The sequence below is a fragment of the Pleurodeles waltl genome, chromosome 1_1 (assembly GCF_031143425.1).
Source record: "Pleurodeles waltl isolate 20211129_DDA chromosome 1_1, aPleWal1.hap1.20221129, whole genome shotgun sequence".
NCBI lineage: Eukaryota > Metazoa > Chordata > Amphibia > Caudata > Salamandridae > Pleurodeles > Pleurodeles waltl.
In genome coordinates, this window is record NC_090436.1 from 840,298,079 (window position 1) to 840,315,648 (window position 17,570).

Sequence of the window (17,570 nt, forward strand, 5' to 3'; positions counted from 1 at the left end):
GCCATCTGGGATGATCTTAAAAACACAAACCACAATGTAGTTTCTGCACTACTTCTCCTGGACCTCTCCTTTGCCTTTGACAGAGATGACCATGACACCCTAATACAACAACTCTACGAAGTCGGCATAGAGGGGACTGGTTTCAACTGGACCACATCCTACCTTCAAAGCAGAACAAGTCATCCATTCTCCATTGTTCACAAAAGCAGGTGTCCCTCATGGCTTCATCATCTCATCGATGCTTCTCAACATTTACATGATGTCCTTACAGACAATGATAAATGCATTTCAACTTGCATGCTACAACTATGCAGATGACGCAAATTCTCCTTAAACTGGAATGCCCCAAAGAAACTGGAAACTCAAGTATTCAGTTGCCTCAGAGCTGTTGATCAGTGGATGACATGGAGCCATCTCAGAAATGCTTCCAAAATGGAAATACTTGCAAGTGGCGATGGGAAAATTGATAGCCCACTCCGTCCCTTGCCCGAAGATCTGGGCCCACCCCTAAAGTATCTAAGGAAGTAAGAAACAATGGAATTATGATGGATTCCAAGTTAACAATGAAAGCTCAAGTGGACAAATTAACAAGATCAAGCTTCATCACCATGAAAAATCTTCCCTCACAAGGTGCAGGCTACAGTTTCTCTTGTACTATCTAAACTGGATTACGCCAAAGGCCTCTACCATGGATCATCTCCATCTACTATAAAACTGCACTGCATTCAGAACTCTGCTGCCAAACTACTTCTACATGTAAAGCCACAAGCCCACATCCCACATCCCCCATCCCCCATGCATTGGTTACCGGTTGCCAGAAGATCCATCTTGAAGCTGCTTTCTATCGCCCACACAGCAATACATGCAACAGGACCGCTTTTCATCATGAATAAAATCTCAAAATAAAATCCGCAAAGCAATCGCTGCTAAATATTGGCACCCCGCCTCAAAACAGCACCATAAAGGAAAAAGACAATAGGTGGTACATCTTTCTCTGTTCAAGCAGCCAAACCATGGAGTTCATTACCCCCAGATATAAGATCTACGGATAACTATCTTATCAGAAGGCTACTCTTTCCTAACATAACCAACACACTCAAACAGTAATGGACTGCATATCCCTGTGTAAGTAAACATTTATAATTTTTTTTTTCTTATATATATATATATCTCTAGATGTGTTTTTTTGGACAAAATGGTATAATAACTACCTGATCTTAAAATATACGCATATTCCTTAAACCTTCTTCTTTTTTTTTTTTTTTTTTTTTTTACAGATGTATATTTTACTTATGGTCAAATGTATATATCTGTATAGGTGTATGTATGACTGTATGTGTGTATTCTATGCTTAACATCTTAATGTTATTGCATAATTTCTATATAAGTTGTTTGATTAGATGCTTAAGAGTCTGTTTTTATCTATCGCCATAAATAAATATTCATATTAACTTTTTACCTACACGTTCAATATTGAGGCAAGATAAAATGTTGTAAAAGTACACAAATTAACTTCAAATAGTGCAACTCTTGAAAGGCTGTTTATACACCTTAGAACTCAATATATTATGTTCCTTAGACATATATTACCTTTCTATGTAAGCATGTATTTATTACTTTAGACCTACTGTACAAGTGGAACAAACTACTCTCTTGAAAGCTTTACCATGTCTCACCATCACCCTATACCTCTATCAGTCTTATATCCTCTCTCTCCACTCTTGACTCATCCCAAACCCATACTATTACTGTGATCCCCAAAATAACCCTTCCTATATTCTTCCCTCCTCTACCCATTCTGGCTCACCCCAAACCTCAGTCTTCTATGATCTCCCAAACAACACTACTAAATTCCCCCTCATTTCTTTCTCCTTTAACTCATTCCAAACCCCATTTTACTACTATGATCTCCCAGTCCCATTCTACAGACTCTTCCGTCCTCCATCTCTCATTTTACTCATCCCAAACCTCATCTTACTACTAAAATCTCCCAATTAACACTTCAGGATTCTTCCCTCCTCTACCCCTCCATTATTCTAATCAAGACAGCTGACAGACTCACATGTCCTCTGCTCAAATTAAATCATACCTCCCTGTATTAATAGTATACTCTTATTCCTCTGTACTAATCCACCACTAATCATTTTGCGTTCCAAAGTAGCATGTTACTTGCCGAAAAGCACTTTGATGCCTCATCAGGGGTAGTAAGCCTATATAAATAAAATTACAATATTGAAGGACACCTAAACTTGATATTTGATTCACACTTCAGTTATTAACAGTAAAGCAAAGATTTATAGTTTTTTGGGGGGGTTTGGTTATTGCTCATGTATGGTTAAGATGTTTTGTTCACATAATTTGCAGATTTCGTGCACAGCATTAATTGTTTTGGTTCTTATCGTAGAGTGTTGTAGCTAACATGCTAAATGAATAATATTCCCGACCATGGCTTAATAACATGGATTGCATACACTTATAAATTGGGTTGTGTTCAGAATTGTCTTTCTTAAATCTGTACTCTTCTATTGAACTACCAACTATTTTATCCTTTCTGAATTGTAACATATTGCTTGCATCACAAAATAATATGCTTGCTGATAAAATCAGTGGTTGTATACAACCATAATTTGGATTGTTATATTAGTAGTCCTAAAGATTTTGGATTAACAATCCGTTTTTGCTCAAATGTAATTTATGTTCCATATTGCCATCTACAGTTGTAATTTCTTGCTAGTTCTTTAATTGACAAAATTAGCAGCAGTTTGTCTTGTGGCGGGAAAGGAGTGTTAGTAATGTAAAATGCATAGATTATCCATGATGTTGAAAATGAAGCATACATTTTATACTGCAATATCCACTCAGTTTTAAATGTATTTGGAAGAAAGTCTGGAGTGGGAGTATTTGTAGGATCTCACTAGAAAGGGGACACATGCCAAATGTACATACATTCAGACGAAGGGGTTTCTCCATCAGGAACATTTTGCTGGAGGGGAGAAAAATAAACATCTGCAACAGAAGTTTTTATTTTAAGAGGCACATACATAGTGTTGAAATAACCAGATGGTTGCTTTTTTGTGTTCTAGTCTCATGAGTCCCCTCCCCCCTGGCCATCTTGCCAAAGTGGAACATGAATTGTGGCTGAAATGTGACATCCCTCTTTGTGCAAACATGCCTCTGCCAAGATGAGGATTTAAGTGTTTATGAATGTCCTCTACCGGTCTAGCTATGTTATGATGTGGTCCTGTTTCAGCATGAGTATTTCAAGATATTCTTTCAGCACAATAGTTGTTCTGTAATACTTTGAGATTGTCAATACAGGTCAGTAAACACTATTCCTAACTCAAAGTGCAAACAGTACAACAATAAATCAATATTCAGCTAAATAGTTGCTTTTATCAGAACAAGTAGCATTTTATTTCTAACTCTACACATCCAAAGAAATACAACACAATCCCGCTTGAGCTCAGGGCTCTGGTAGTTGTCAGGCAAATACCTGTATCGCCCTCCTTCGTGCAACGTGTATGGGTTTTCCCCCATTTATTGGTGGCTTCATCCAAAGAATGCACACTATTTAGAGTGTACTCAAGAGTTCCTTTTGACTCTTCAGGAATTTACTCTAAAGTATCTGTGGTGCTGCAGCACCTTCAGCAGCAAATCCCCTGGGGCCCACAGGCCCTAGTTCAAGTCTTATCTGCTCCTGCAGAATGGAAGTGTTGGGCGTTACAGCAGGTGCCCTTAGCACAGACACTTGTGAGACCAGATCCTTCTTGGAGAAGTCATGCTGCTAGGGCTACACGCGGCAGTGTCTTGCGGGTGGAGGCTCCCTATCCAGGGCAGCACTTCGCAGTGAGCTGAGCACCTTCCAACTCTCATAGGTGCGGTAAGTCAAGTTCTCCTCTGCAGGGGAAATTCAGCCCTTTAGCTCCAGAATGGAGTCTCACAAGGGTGCGTCATCGTCAGGGAAGATCCTTTGGTACAGCTAGACCCACTAGTCATATCTTCACTCCAGCTCAGGAGGACATCTAAAAGTCTTTGACTTGTTCCCTGCAGCACCTCCTGGCACACTGGGTCACCATTTAGGCATTTACAAGTCCTGGCACCCTGGTCATACAAATTCAGTACCATACGGGATCAATGCTACAAGGCAGTGTGGGCGACAGACCAATTAGTGCAGAGGCAAATACTCACACAGGGAGTCCTCACAGTGTGGCTCCCTCCTCGACCTCGGTCCTTTTTTTTTTTTTTTTTTCTTTACCCCCCACACACTCCTCTGGGCTTGGCAAGCAGCCAGGTGCTACTGTTCCAGGCCCCATGGCAGATGGTCTTCATTTCCCGGAGTGATGTGCCCTTACCCTGCATGGAGACTAGCAGGCCTTGTTCCCCCAGTCCTGTTCACAGGATGAATCTTGCAGCGCTTCACTTTCTCATACACTCATCCGGCTCCTTGGTATATGACAAATATTTGGGGACTCATCCTCCCCTTCTCAGTCTTCTTCCAAATGTTATTTAGGGTCTGAGTCTTTGAAGTTTTATGTTGTGGTGGTGCTTCTTTTTGATGAGGACACTTCTCTCTGTATTTTCCTATGAAAGTTGTCTGGCACAGCACGTATGACTCCAAAAGTGACTTGATTTGACAGCACAAGTCATGGGAGTGACCAGATTTCACAGCTGGATGTCAGCCACAGTGATGTGTATCCAAAGATTAATATCCGGCTACCAGCCATACGGATTCCCTTATCAGCCCCATCTCCCTTCCTGAGATGTGTCTAGGCTCCTTCCTTGTTATCCATCACTGAACCAAAGAGCAATCTCTTGGAGTGCAAAGGAACTTCCCCCTTTCCTTCATTGTGTGCCTCACAGCTCACAATAATGCACCAATCAACAAATGTCTGGACAGGATTCATCTCCTATCCATGCCTTCACCTGGCAGGTCTGGGCTTCTCAAAATGGAACCCAGGGTCTTCTATATAATGCATCCTTGCAAGAATATGTACTCCGTGTACACCCACAGCAAGCCTAATGTCCAGCACAAATTTTGTATGCATTGTACTTTTGGATGCACACATACATTCAGCACACACATTGTCTGGGAATACTGTCCAGTACTGAAGCTTTCTTTCATTCAAACAGGTTGTGCTTATTTTAAAACATGCGTTCCATTAGCACACACTCGGCAAATGTCTGCTGCACAACACTTCCTTTCAAGTATTGTACCTCACTCAAGTACACATACCCCTAGTACATGCTTTTATTGCACATGCACAGCACATCACTGCATCTTTTGTGTCCTGTATTCCCCACATGCATACGTATGCTCTGCACATGCACCAATCTCACATGTACTGCTCTAGTCCTACACTGTCCTTTCCAGGCACACATACAATCACGCAGTCACTACTCTAGCACTGTGGAGCACTCCACATTTGCCAAATGTTGACCACGGATGAGTTAAGCATACAGCAGCTGAACTTTTAAAAAGGTGAGTGAGCCTGTAGGTCTCACTTCAGTGATATAGGGTAAAAAGGTCCTTATCACTACTAATGATCACTACCAGTAAGCTGCCACTATTGTGCTCATGCTGCATCAATCTTAGTGAAGATAATAGCCGTACACTACTATTAGGGTAGCACTTTGGGCACCCCTCCTGGTCCAACAAGACCGCAGTCCGTGAGACAGGCCTATTTCATGATGCAGATGCATGATCAGTGTTAGCTTGTGCCAAAAAAATCAGCACTGGGGATCCTGACAACAGTACAGCTGGATGGGCAGGGGTTCATGTCTCGTACCATGTGGAAGACGTTTCCGTCCAAACAGTACATGATTCAGGAACCATTTATTCTGCACTTGTTCTAAAGATTTTTATACTTCTAGAATATAAACTATTTTTATCCCGTCACTGCAGTACAGGCAGGTGATTGCAGAGGAGTAATTTATTTGAACAAGTGAATGACGCTTGATTTCATTCCATGTGTGGTAGTTGACAACTCTACCTATAGTATATGGGATTGTACAATCCCTGTATACAAGTGTGTCTAATTTCTTTATAATTGGTGACTTGTGATGCATGTTGCCGATGTAACTCTGCAGTGTCAAGTAGAAAGATATTTGTAGAAACATGTTTATTTTTGCACACCTTAGGAAATTATAAATAAGTTAGTCTGCAGGTTTCTGCAGCACTTAAAAAAGGAATTTTATCCAACTGCTAACAACTTTATTTGATTATTTTTGCACTAGTTATCCTAATTTTATTTTTCGTGTTTGCAAACATGCTTTTCTCTTTCATGTGAAAAAACACACCAATGATTTATATAGTTTGTGGACAAGTGATGGTGTGACCTTGTATTATAATTGACAACTTAACCCCCTGTTGGGATATTGTAACTCATCTTGGAGTGCGACAATCTTACAAAGGGCTTGTTCCGTATATGGCCATCAAACTCTTCGGTTATTTGCAGTATTTTTCTAACGTACAGCAAAGGGTACTTTATTCCTTATATAATTGCCGACTTGTGGCGCACTCCGTAGCCAACTATAAAGAAAAGGAGTCCAAGCTCAAATGTAACACGTTCTAGTCTGGTTCTGACATCACCATGTCTGCTGCCAGAGCCAGTGGCTGATGTGAAAAAGCAAGTGAGGCCACAGAGCAGCTGTTCAAAGCAACAAAAATGAAATGTTGTTTTTCTTCCTTTACTATTATTGTAGCTTACAGCGACAAGCATAGAGAACATGTTTATTTGTTGCATTCCTTAGATAATTTTAGAAAAGCTAAAATCTTTCTGAATGTTTCTTCACATGCCAAACTACTTCAATGATATATATATATATATATATATATATATATATATATATATATATATATATATATATGATACTGACTTGTATTGAACTTTCTAATATCCTTTTTTCGATTTTGCACTTGAGGTTCTATTTTTATTCATGTTTGCAAACATGCTCTTTCACATGAAAGGGCTACGTGCCAAGTTTGTAAGTGTGTTTTAGGAAAGATGATGGTGTGACCATGTATTGTTATATGGGATAACGTACCCCTGCCATGCATGATGAGGAAATTGCAGGTCACAGTTGAGTTCCGTAACTTTATAAAAGAACTCAACCTTAAGCTTTGTTCCTCTGTATGGTTATTCAACTCCTCGGTGACTGGCTTGCAGTATCATTGTAATGTACAGTAGGGTGTACTTTATTTCTTATATACACATTACTACTCCAATAAAACTCTGTCCTTATTTGGATTTTGGAGGACTGGGTAGTCTGTCACAAATGTGGTGGCTGCACTAGAAGTACATTGTAGCTGTCACACTTGTAATACATCAGATGGAATATCGCCACCTTTTCATAAAATATTATGTCCACCAAACTCTAAGCCATAGGTGTTCTGCCGAAATCCGCTTTTCACTAAACAATTGCAGTCATTTGCCCTTTTAGCAACCATTTTTTTTCTCTACTTGCCCAGGATTGTAAATAACATCAAGTTCTGTTATGTAGTAATGGTTTTCATATTTACTTTGATCACGTTTTACCTATAAATTCTAATCCGATCTGTAACGTGCCCTGTGGTAAAATTACTGCAGTCCCCAATATTATTTTTATGATAAATGTGTGTTCGATGGCATCTGTCGCTGTAGATACACATGTTCTGCATAGCTCGCCATCTGGTGTTGGGTCGGAGTGTTACAAGTTGTTTTTCTTCGAAGAAGTCTTTCGAGTCACGGGACCGAGTGACTCCTCCTTCTGTCTCCATTGCGCATGGGCGTCGACTCCATCTTCGATTGCTTTCTTTCCGCCATCGGGTTCGGACGTGTTCCTGTCGCTCCGAGTTTCGGAACGGAAAGTTAGTTAATATCGGAAGATTTTCGTCGGTATTGTTGCGTTCGGGATCGGCGTAGTTAGATTCAACACTGCATCGAAGATCGACGCGCTCCGGTGCCCTTCGGGGTAGTTTTCGATCCCCCGTCGGGGCCTGGTCGGCCCGACCGCGTGTCGAACAACATCGATGGAACGGACCCCGTTCGGTTTTTGTCCCAAATGCCACAACAAATACCCGTATACAGACCAACATTTGGTCTGTTACCTGTGCCTGTCACCTGAGCACAGTGAAGAGACTTGCGAGGCCTGTCGTGCGTTCTGTTCCCGAAAGACACTCCGTGACCGTCGAGCCAGGAGACTTCAGATGGCGTCCACGCCGACAGCGCCCCGAGAGTTCGAGGAACAAGAGGAAGAAGGAACCTTTTCGATCCACGAATCGGACTCCGAGGAATTCGACGATCAAAGAACCGTGAGTAAGACGTCGAAAACAACACAGAAGAAAAGTGACAAGGCCCAGGGGACGCCACTGCCACCAGGCCATGGCTCCACCCATAAATTCGGTGACCGACCATCGGCACCGAAAAAGGCCAAAACAGTGCCGAGATCGTCCGACTCCGGTCGAGACACCGGCACGCAGCCTTTTCGGGATCGAGAAAGTGCTGGAGAAAAGCAACAACACCGAGATAGCGGTGTAGAAGCGGCTCGACGCCGAGACAGTGGCACCGACGAAGATCGACGCCGAGAGGTTTCGACTCCAAAAAAGAAAAAAGCCACCTCTGAGCCGAAAAGAGATACAGGCAGGGTTTCGGTGCCGAAACAACCCGGAACCGACCCAGGTCCAGGCTCTTATACAGAGGAACAATCACTGTCCTCTCAGATGCGAAAGCATAGGTTTGAGGAAGAGCTGCAATCCACCGAAGTGGACCAAACGCAAAAACGTATTTTCATACAGCAGGGAACGGGAAGAATAAGCACCCTTCCCCCTATTAGGAGAAAAAGGAGACTGGAGTTTCAAACAGACCAGGCGCCACAAACAAAAATGGTGAAAAAGGTGACTCCGCCACCCTCTCCTCCACCTGTAATTAACGTCTCACCAGCGCAAACTCCGTCACATTCCCCGGCTCACACCACCATGAGCCAAGGTGACCAGGATCAAGACGCTCGGGACTTATATGACGCCCCAGTGTCGGACAACAGTCCGGAGGCATATCCAACAAAGCCCTCACCACCAGAAGACAGCTCAGCATACTCTCAAGTGGTGGCTAGAGCAGCACAATTCCACAACGTAAACCTCCACTCAGAACAAGTCGCGGATGACTTTTTATTCAACACCCTCTCCTCCACCCACAGCTCCTACCAAAGCCTGCCTATGCTGCCAGGTATGCTTCGGAACGCAAAGGAAATATTCAAGGAGCCGGTCAAAAGTAGGGCAATAACGCCAAGGGTGGAAAAGAAGTATAAGGCACCTCCTACAGACCCTGTTTTCATCACCACACAGCTGCCACCGGATTCCGTCGTAGTAGGAGCAGCTCGAAAAAGAGCCAACTCCCACACATCTGGGGATGCACCACCCCCAGATAAAGAGAGCCGCAAGTTCGATGCAGCTGGAAAAAGAGTCGCATCGCTAACTCTCAAGCACTACTTGCGCGCTATGACCGAGCCCATTGGGATGAGATGCAACACCTCATCGAGCATCTTCCCAAGGAATTACAAAAGAGGGCAAAGCAGGTGGTTGAGGAAGGACAGAACGTATCAAATAACCAGATACGATCTTCTATGGATGCAGCAGACACCGCTGCAAGAACAATTAATACATCTGTGACCATTGGAAGGCACGCATGGCTAAGAACGTCTGGGTTCAAACCAGAGATACAGCAGGCAGTGCTCAATATGCCATTCAACGAAAAACAACTGTTCGGACCAGAAGTGGACACGGCAATCGAAAAACTAAAAAAAGACACTGACACTGCTAAAGCCATGGGCGCACTCTACTCCCCGCAGAGCAGAGGAACCTACAGCACCTTCTGCAAGACACCCTTTAGAGGGGGGTTTCGGGGTCAGGCCACACAAGCCAGCACCTCGCAGGCAACACCGTCCAGCTACCAGGGACAGTACAGGGGAGGCTTTCGGGGCCAATACAGAGGAGGGCAATTCCCTAGGAATAGAGGAAAATTTCAAAGCCCCAAAACCCCTACAACCAAGCAGTGACTCAGATGTCACTCACCCCCTCCACACAACACCAGTGGGGGGAAGAATAGGTCATTATTACAAATCATGGGAGGAAATAACTACAGACACTTGGGTCTTAGCAATTATCCAACATGGTTATTGCATAGAATTCCTACAATTCCCTCCAAACATACCACCAAAAGCACAGAATTTATCAAAACAACATTCCGAACTTCTGGAAATAGAAGTTCAAGCACTATTGCAAAAGAATGCAATCGAATTAGTACCAAACACACAAACAAAAACAGGAGTCTATTCACTGTACTTCTTAATACCAAAAAAGGACAAAACACTGAGACCAATCCTAGACCTCAGAATACTAAACACCTACATCAAATCAGACCACTTTCACATGGTCACGCTACAAGAAGTGTTACCATTGCTAAAACTACAGGACTACATGACAACCTTAGACCTCAAAGACGCGTATTTCCATACACCAATACATCCGTCGCACAGGAAATTCCTACGGTTCGTATTCAAAGGAATACATTACCAATTCAAAGTATTGCCTTTTGGTTTAACAACCGCACCAAGAGTCTTTACAAAATGTCTAGCAGTAGTGGCTGCACACATCAGAAGGCAGAAAATACATGTATTCCCGTATCTAGACAACTGGCTAATCAAAACCAATTCACTAACAAAGTGCTTACAACACACAAATCAAATCATACAAACCCTCTACAAACTAGGGTTCACCGTCAACTTTGCAAAATCCACCATTTTGCCGTGCAAAGTACAACAATACCTGGGAGCCATAATAGACACAACAAAAGGAGTAGCCACTCCAAGTCCACAAAGAATTCAAAATTTCAACAAGATCATACAACGCATGTATCCAACACAAACAATACAAGCAAAGATGATATTACAACTCCTAGGCATGATGTCTTCATGCATAGCCATTGTCCCGAACGCAAGACTACACATGAGGCCCTTACAACAGTGCCTAGCATCACAATGGTCACAAGCACAGGGTCACCTTCTAGATCTGGTGTTAATAGACCGCCAAACTTACCTCTCGCTTCTATGGTGGAACAGTATAAATTTAAACAAAGGGCGGCCATTCCAAGACCCAGTGCCACAATGCGTAATAACAACAGATGCTTCCATGACAGGGTGGGGAGCACACCTCGATCAACACAGCATACAAGGACAATGGAACGTACATCAAACAAAACTGCATATAAATCACCTAGAAATGCTAGCAGTTTTTCAAGCATTAAGGGCTTTCCAACCAATTATAACTCACAAATACATTCTTGTCAAAACGGACAACATGACAACAATGTATTATCTAAACAAACAGGGGGGGGACACACTCAACGCAGTTGAGCCTTCTAGCACAGAAGATATGGCGATGGGCAATTCACAACCACATTCGCCTAATAGCGCAGTTTATTCCAGGGATCCAGAATCAACTTGCAGACAATCTCTCTCGATCACCAACAGGTCCACGAATGGGAAATTCACCCCCAAATTCTAAACACTTACTTCAGACTCTGGGGAACACCTCAAATAGACTTGTTTGCAACAAGAGAGAACGCAAAATGACAAAACTTCGCATCCAGATACCCACACAGGCAGTCCCAAGGCAATGCCCTATGGATGAACTGGTCAGGGATATTTGCCTACGCTTTTCCTCCTCTCCCTCTCCTTCCTTATCTGGTAAACAAATTGAGTCAAAACAAACTCAAACTCATTTTAATAGCACCAACTTGGGCAAGGCAACCCTGGTACACAACACTGCTAGACCTATCAGTAGTACCCCACATCAAATTGCCCAACAGGCCGGATCTGTTAACACAACACAACCAACAGATCAGACATCCAGATCCAGCATCGCTGAATCTAGCAATCTGGCTCCTGAAATCCTAGAATTCGGACACTTACAACTTACCCAAGAATGTATGGACGTCATAAAGCAAGCCAGAAGGCCGTCCACTAGGCACTGCTATGCAAGTAAATGGAAGAGGTTTGTCTGCTACTGCCATCATAATCAGATCCAACCTTTACACGCAACTCCAAAGGACGTAGTGGGTTACTTGCTTCACTTACAAAAATCTAACCTAGCCTTCTTTTCCATTAAAATACACCTTGCGGCAATATCTGCATACCTGCAGACTACCTATTCAACTTCCCTATATAGGATACCAGTCATTAAAGCATTCATGAAAGGCCTTAAAAAAATTATACCACCAAGAACACCACCTGTTCCTTCATGGAACTTGAATGTTGTCTTAACAAGACTCATGGGTCCACCTTTTGAACCCATGCACTCTTGCGAAATACAGTTCCTAACCTGGAAGGTTGCATTTCTCATCGCCATTACATCTCTAAGAAGAGTAAGCGAAATTCAGGCGTTTACAATACAAGAACCTTTTATACAACTACACAAAAATAAAGTCGTCCTAAGGACTAATCCTAAATTTTTACCAAAGGTTATTTCACCGTTCCACCTAAATCAAACAGTGGAACTACCAGTGTTCTTCCCACAGCCAGATTCCGTAGCTGAGAGGGCACTACATACATTAGATGTCAAAAGAGCATTAATGTACTACATTGACAGAACGAAAAACATGAGAAAGACTAAACAACTATTTATTGCATTCCAAAAACCTCATGCAGGAAACCCAATATCAAAACAAGGTATAGCCAGATGGATAGTTAAATGCATCCAAATATGCTACCTTAAAGCAAAACGACAACTGCCCATTACACCCAGGGCACACTCAACCAGAAAAAAGGTGCTACCATGGCCTTTCTAGGAAACATCCCAATGCAAGAAATATGTAAGGCAGCCACATGGTCTACGCCACACACGTTCACCAAGCACTACTGTGTAGACGTGTTATCCGCACAGCAAGCCACAGTAGGTCAAGCCGTGTTAAGAACATTATTTCAAACCACTTCCATTCCTACAGGCTGAGCCACCGCTTTTGGGGAGATAACTGCTTACTAGTCTATGCAGAACATGTGTATCTACAGCGACAGATGCCATCGAACTGAAAATGTCACTTACCCAGTGTACATCTGTTCGTGGCATCAGTCGCTGGAGATTCACATGTGCCCACCCACCTCCCCGGGAGCCTGTAGCAGTTTGGAAGTTAGCTTCAACTTTGTACATTTGTATATATATTATTTTAACCTTAAATAGGTACATACTTAGTCACTCCATTGCATGGGCACTATTACTACAACACAACTCCTACCTCACCCTCTGCGGGGAAAACAATCGAAGATGGAGTCGACGCCCATGCGCAATGGAGACAGAAGGAGTCACCACTCGGTCCCGTGACTCGAAAGACTTCTTCGAAGAAAAACAACTTGTAACACTCCGACCCAACACCAGATGGCGAGCTATGCAGAACATGTGAATCTCCAGCGACTGATGCCACGAACAGATGTACACTGGGTAAGTGACATTTTCATTTCTGCTTCTTATTTCTTAGGTTGTTTAAAAAAAAAAAAACTGCTTTTCCCGGTCTAAAAGTGCACTACAATTGTATTCTGAGTTTGTCTATTTGATTATTGAATTTTGACAATGATGGTAGTCCAGGATGTTGTATCTCCTTTGTATTTTTTGAGACAGTCCGAAGAAAAATATATGTAGCCACAAATCTGCGGCTGAAGTTCCTCAATCTGACACATATATTGGATGACTAATGTCCAAGTTACAACAACCTTGACTGCTTTTAGGAAAAAGTTTTCTAAAAACATTTCAATCCGTTGTTAAAACTCAATAGTGGCTAAAAGCTATGTATTAAAATTACCTCTGCAGACCCTACGAATGCTTGTTGAAAAGGCACCAGGAAGGAAGTACTGACCACACTCAATATAAAAGGGCATTGCCGTTTTAACTTGTGACAAACAGATGAGCCGCACCTTCTTGTGTTCTACACTTGCCTATTGTGTTAAAAGAAAACCTACATACTAATAGATTTATTCAGTTCTTAATCCCACTGAAAACACTGATTGTAAATCTGAATAGTCGCCAACCAGCTGGACGAAGGAAAGGGTTTTATGTCAGTAGTTTAATATACATCGGCTTGCCCAAGTCTGCCTGCGTCAATGTCTATTTTTCTTAATCTAATCGAGTATTGAGGTGCTTTCTTTCAATATAGAAAATGGATACCTGAAAATGCCTTTTTGTGTGTACTCTGCTTCCAACTTTTATTGAGGTTACATTTTCAACTCTGTCATCTAGAGAAGGGTCAGAGGAAAGAGATGCAAATGTCCTTGACAAGACAAGCATCTTTTTGGGAAGTTGGCGGCTTTTCTTTGTCCAAACCCAAATATTTAATTTTATTACAGACCAAATGGCACAAATTCCCCAGAGAGGTCAGTGTACTAGTTAAAAACAAGAAAAAAAACACTGTTTCAATTGCTCCTATGCAATAATTACGTATGAAGCCTTTATTGTTTACACACATTTATTAATCCTGTATGTATTCCACATAACAATATTTCTTTTCATTTCAGCATTTAAAAAGGAGTTGGCTAAGGATATTGCATCTGATACCTCTGGAGATTTTCAAAAAGTCCTACTCGCTCTTGCTAAGGTACAAATGGGTTTAATGCTTGTGAGTTTGTGTATAATATCATTGTTTTGTGATGCACTGTATTTTCCCTTGTAGTGATACAACATGCCTGACATATTAAAATACCATTAAACCCACAAAAAATATTGATGGAAACTAAAGTATTTCGCTCCCTAATTTTCCCAACAATGCATTAAATGTGGGATCTTGATACATGCATACATAAAAATTTGATTTTGCAAAAGTGATTGTTTATTTAGTGTAGGTCTAGACAACCTACTAAAATACAGGCTCAATCAACCTATTTGAGAAAACTAAACACATTTATTATAGACTATATGGACATATATGTAAACTTTAGCAACACAAAAGGATGATGGACAGAGTGTTGAACAATGCGAACACCAGTCATAGATCTGAGTTTAATCCATTGTTCTTTTGCTCACAATACCACCCCAGTTTGGACCCAGACATAGGCAAATCAATTTTGACCCTGTTCCTCATGGCAACGGTCCAGCCTGAACTGCCAAGCCAGGTCCTCCCTGGACCAGAAACAAGCATCCTGGGACTGGTTTCAGGGTATCACCCTTCATCAGTCAGGCTAGCTTGACTCAAGTGGCACAGTGAGCAAGGGACCCACGTCTGGGCATTCACTTCCCACTTACAGCAACTTTAGCAACACAAAAGGATGATGGATGGAGTGCTGAACAATGCAAACTTACCTGAGAGGTAAACGAGGACTGCACTGGAAAAAGGCAAAAGAAATGTCAATGACATAGGAGTAGATGGGAGGAACGGAATGCTGCATTAAAACGCAGGTAGCTATTTGCCTACAACATCCACAGTGAAAGGGGAGCACCAAAAGAGTAACACAAATAGTCTGTGTAGGAAGTTGGCTCTGTATATACTATTTCAAAGTAAGAAATAGTGTGCACAGAGTCCAAGGGTTCCCCCTTAGAGGTAAGATAGTGGCAAAATTAGATCATTCTAATGCTCTATTCTGTGGTAGTGTGGTTGAGCAGTAGGCTTATCAAAGGGTTGTGTTAAGCAATCGTTGTACACACACAGGCAATAAATGAGGAGCACAAACTCAGAATTACTCCATGCCAATATGTTTTATATAGAAATTATCATTTCTTAGTTTATTTTAAGAACCACAGGTTCAAGATTTGAAGTAAATGCATAAAATGCAAGGGTACTCCACACAGGTAAGTTAGGAACTTTGAATTGGAGCAATAACATATACAGTCTTTGATAAAATGGCAATAAGCTATTTTAAAAGTGGACATAGTGCAAAAGTCAACAGTTCCTGGGGAGGTAAGTAAAGGTTAGATTGTGAGGTAAGTAAAACACTTACAAGTCTCAGTTCCTGGGCATAGGCAGCCCACCATTGGGGGTTCAATGTAGACCTAAAGTTAGCACACCAGCAGCTCAGGGCCGGTCAGGTGCAGAGGTCAAAGAGGTGCCCAAAACACATAGGCACCTATGGAGAACAGGGGTGCTCCAGTTCCAGTCTGCCAGCAGGTAAGTACCCGCGTGCTCAGGGGGCAGACCAAGGTGGTTTTGGAGAGTACAGGGGGGGGGACACAAGTAGGCACACAAAACACACCCTCAGCGGCACAGGGGCGGCCGGGTGCAGTGTGCAAAGCAGGCATCGGGTTTTAGATAGGAAACAATGGAAGGATCCGGGGGTCACTCACCAGGTGCAGGCAGGCATGGGGAGGGGGGCTTCTTGGGACAGACACCACCTGGCCTAGGCAGAGGGTCACCTGGGGTTCACTCCTGCACTGAGGTTCGGTTCCTAAAGGTCCTGCGGGTGCAGTGCTTGGTCCAGGTGTCGGGTTCCTTGTTACAGGCAGTCGCAGTCAGGGGATAGCCTCTAGATTCTCTCTGCAGGCATCGCTGTGGGGGTCCAAGGGGATGGTCCAGGGGGGTCGGCTCGGGCTACCCACATGGTTGCAGTCCCTGGGGAGTCCTCCCTGTGGTGTTGGTTCTCTGGATCTTGAGCCGGTGGCGTCTGGTGCAGAGTGTGAAGTCTCACGCTTCCGGCGGGAAGGGTAAAGTTCTTTAAAGTTGCAGAGTTGTGGTTGAAATTGAGCAGAGCTGTTGCTCACTGGAGTTTCTTGGTCCTTTAGTCCAGGGAAGTCCTCTGAGGCTTCAGAGGTTGCCGGTCCCTGTCTGATGCGTCACTGGTTGTAGGTTTTCGAGTCCGGAGACAGGACGGTAGGGCTGGGGCCAAAGCAGTTGTCTTCTCTGCATGGCTTGTAGGTCAGCAGTCCTTCTTGTTTATTCAGGTTGCAGGAATCTTATTTCCTGGGATCTGGGGTGCCCCTAAATACTAGATTTAGGGGTGTGTTTAGGTCTGGAGGGCAGTAGCCAATGGCTACTGTCCTGGAGGGTGGCTACACCCTCTTTCGGCTTCCTCCCTGTGGGGATGAGGGCACATCCCTAATCCTATTGGGGGGGAATCCTCGAAAACTAAGATGGAGGATTTCTAAAGGCAGGGGTCACTCAGCTCAGGGCACCTTAGGGGCTGTCCTGACTGGTGGGTGATTACTCCTTGTTTTTTTTTGTTTTAATTATCTCCTCCAGCCTTGCCACCAAAAGTGGGGGCAGTGGCTGGAGGGGCGGGCATCTCCACTAGCTGGGATGCCCTGGGGTGCTGTAACAAAGGGGGTGCTGTTCCTGCAGGGGGAGGTGTGAAGCACCCAGTGCAGGCTTCACTCCTGGACACGGAGTGACCAAGGCACTCTCCCCATGTTGCCAGCAACTCGTCTGGTTGTGGCAGGCTGGCAGAAACTGGTCAGTGCCACACTAGAAGTCGGATTGGTATTCAAGTGGCATCTCTAAGATGCCCTCTGGGTGCATGATAGAAAAAATTGCACACTGGCATCCGTGTGCATTTATTGTGCTGAGAAGTTTGATACCAAACGTCCCCTATTTCAGTGTAGCCATTATGGAACTATGGAGTTCGTGTTT

General features: G+C 43.2%; 1 protein-coding gene across 2 annotated transcripts in view; it reads left to right on the top strand.

The window, feature by feature from the left end:
- Positions 1 to 17,570, top strand: part of LOC138287976 (annexin A1-like) — a 150,690-nt gene that overhangs the window by 72,996 nt on the left and 60,124 nt on the right. For both annotated transcript variants that reach the window (XM_069229037.1, XM_069229046.1), the window contains exon 7: positions 14,533 to 14,612. In XM_069229037.1, the coding sequence (XP_069085138.1) occupies positions 14,533 to 14,612 (80 nt within the window). The remainder of the gene's footprint in view (positions 1 to 14,532; positions 14,613 to 17,570) is intronic.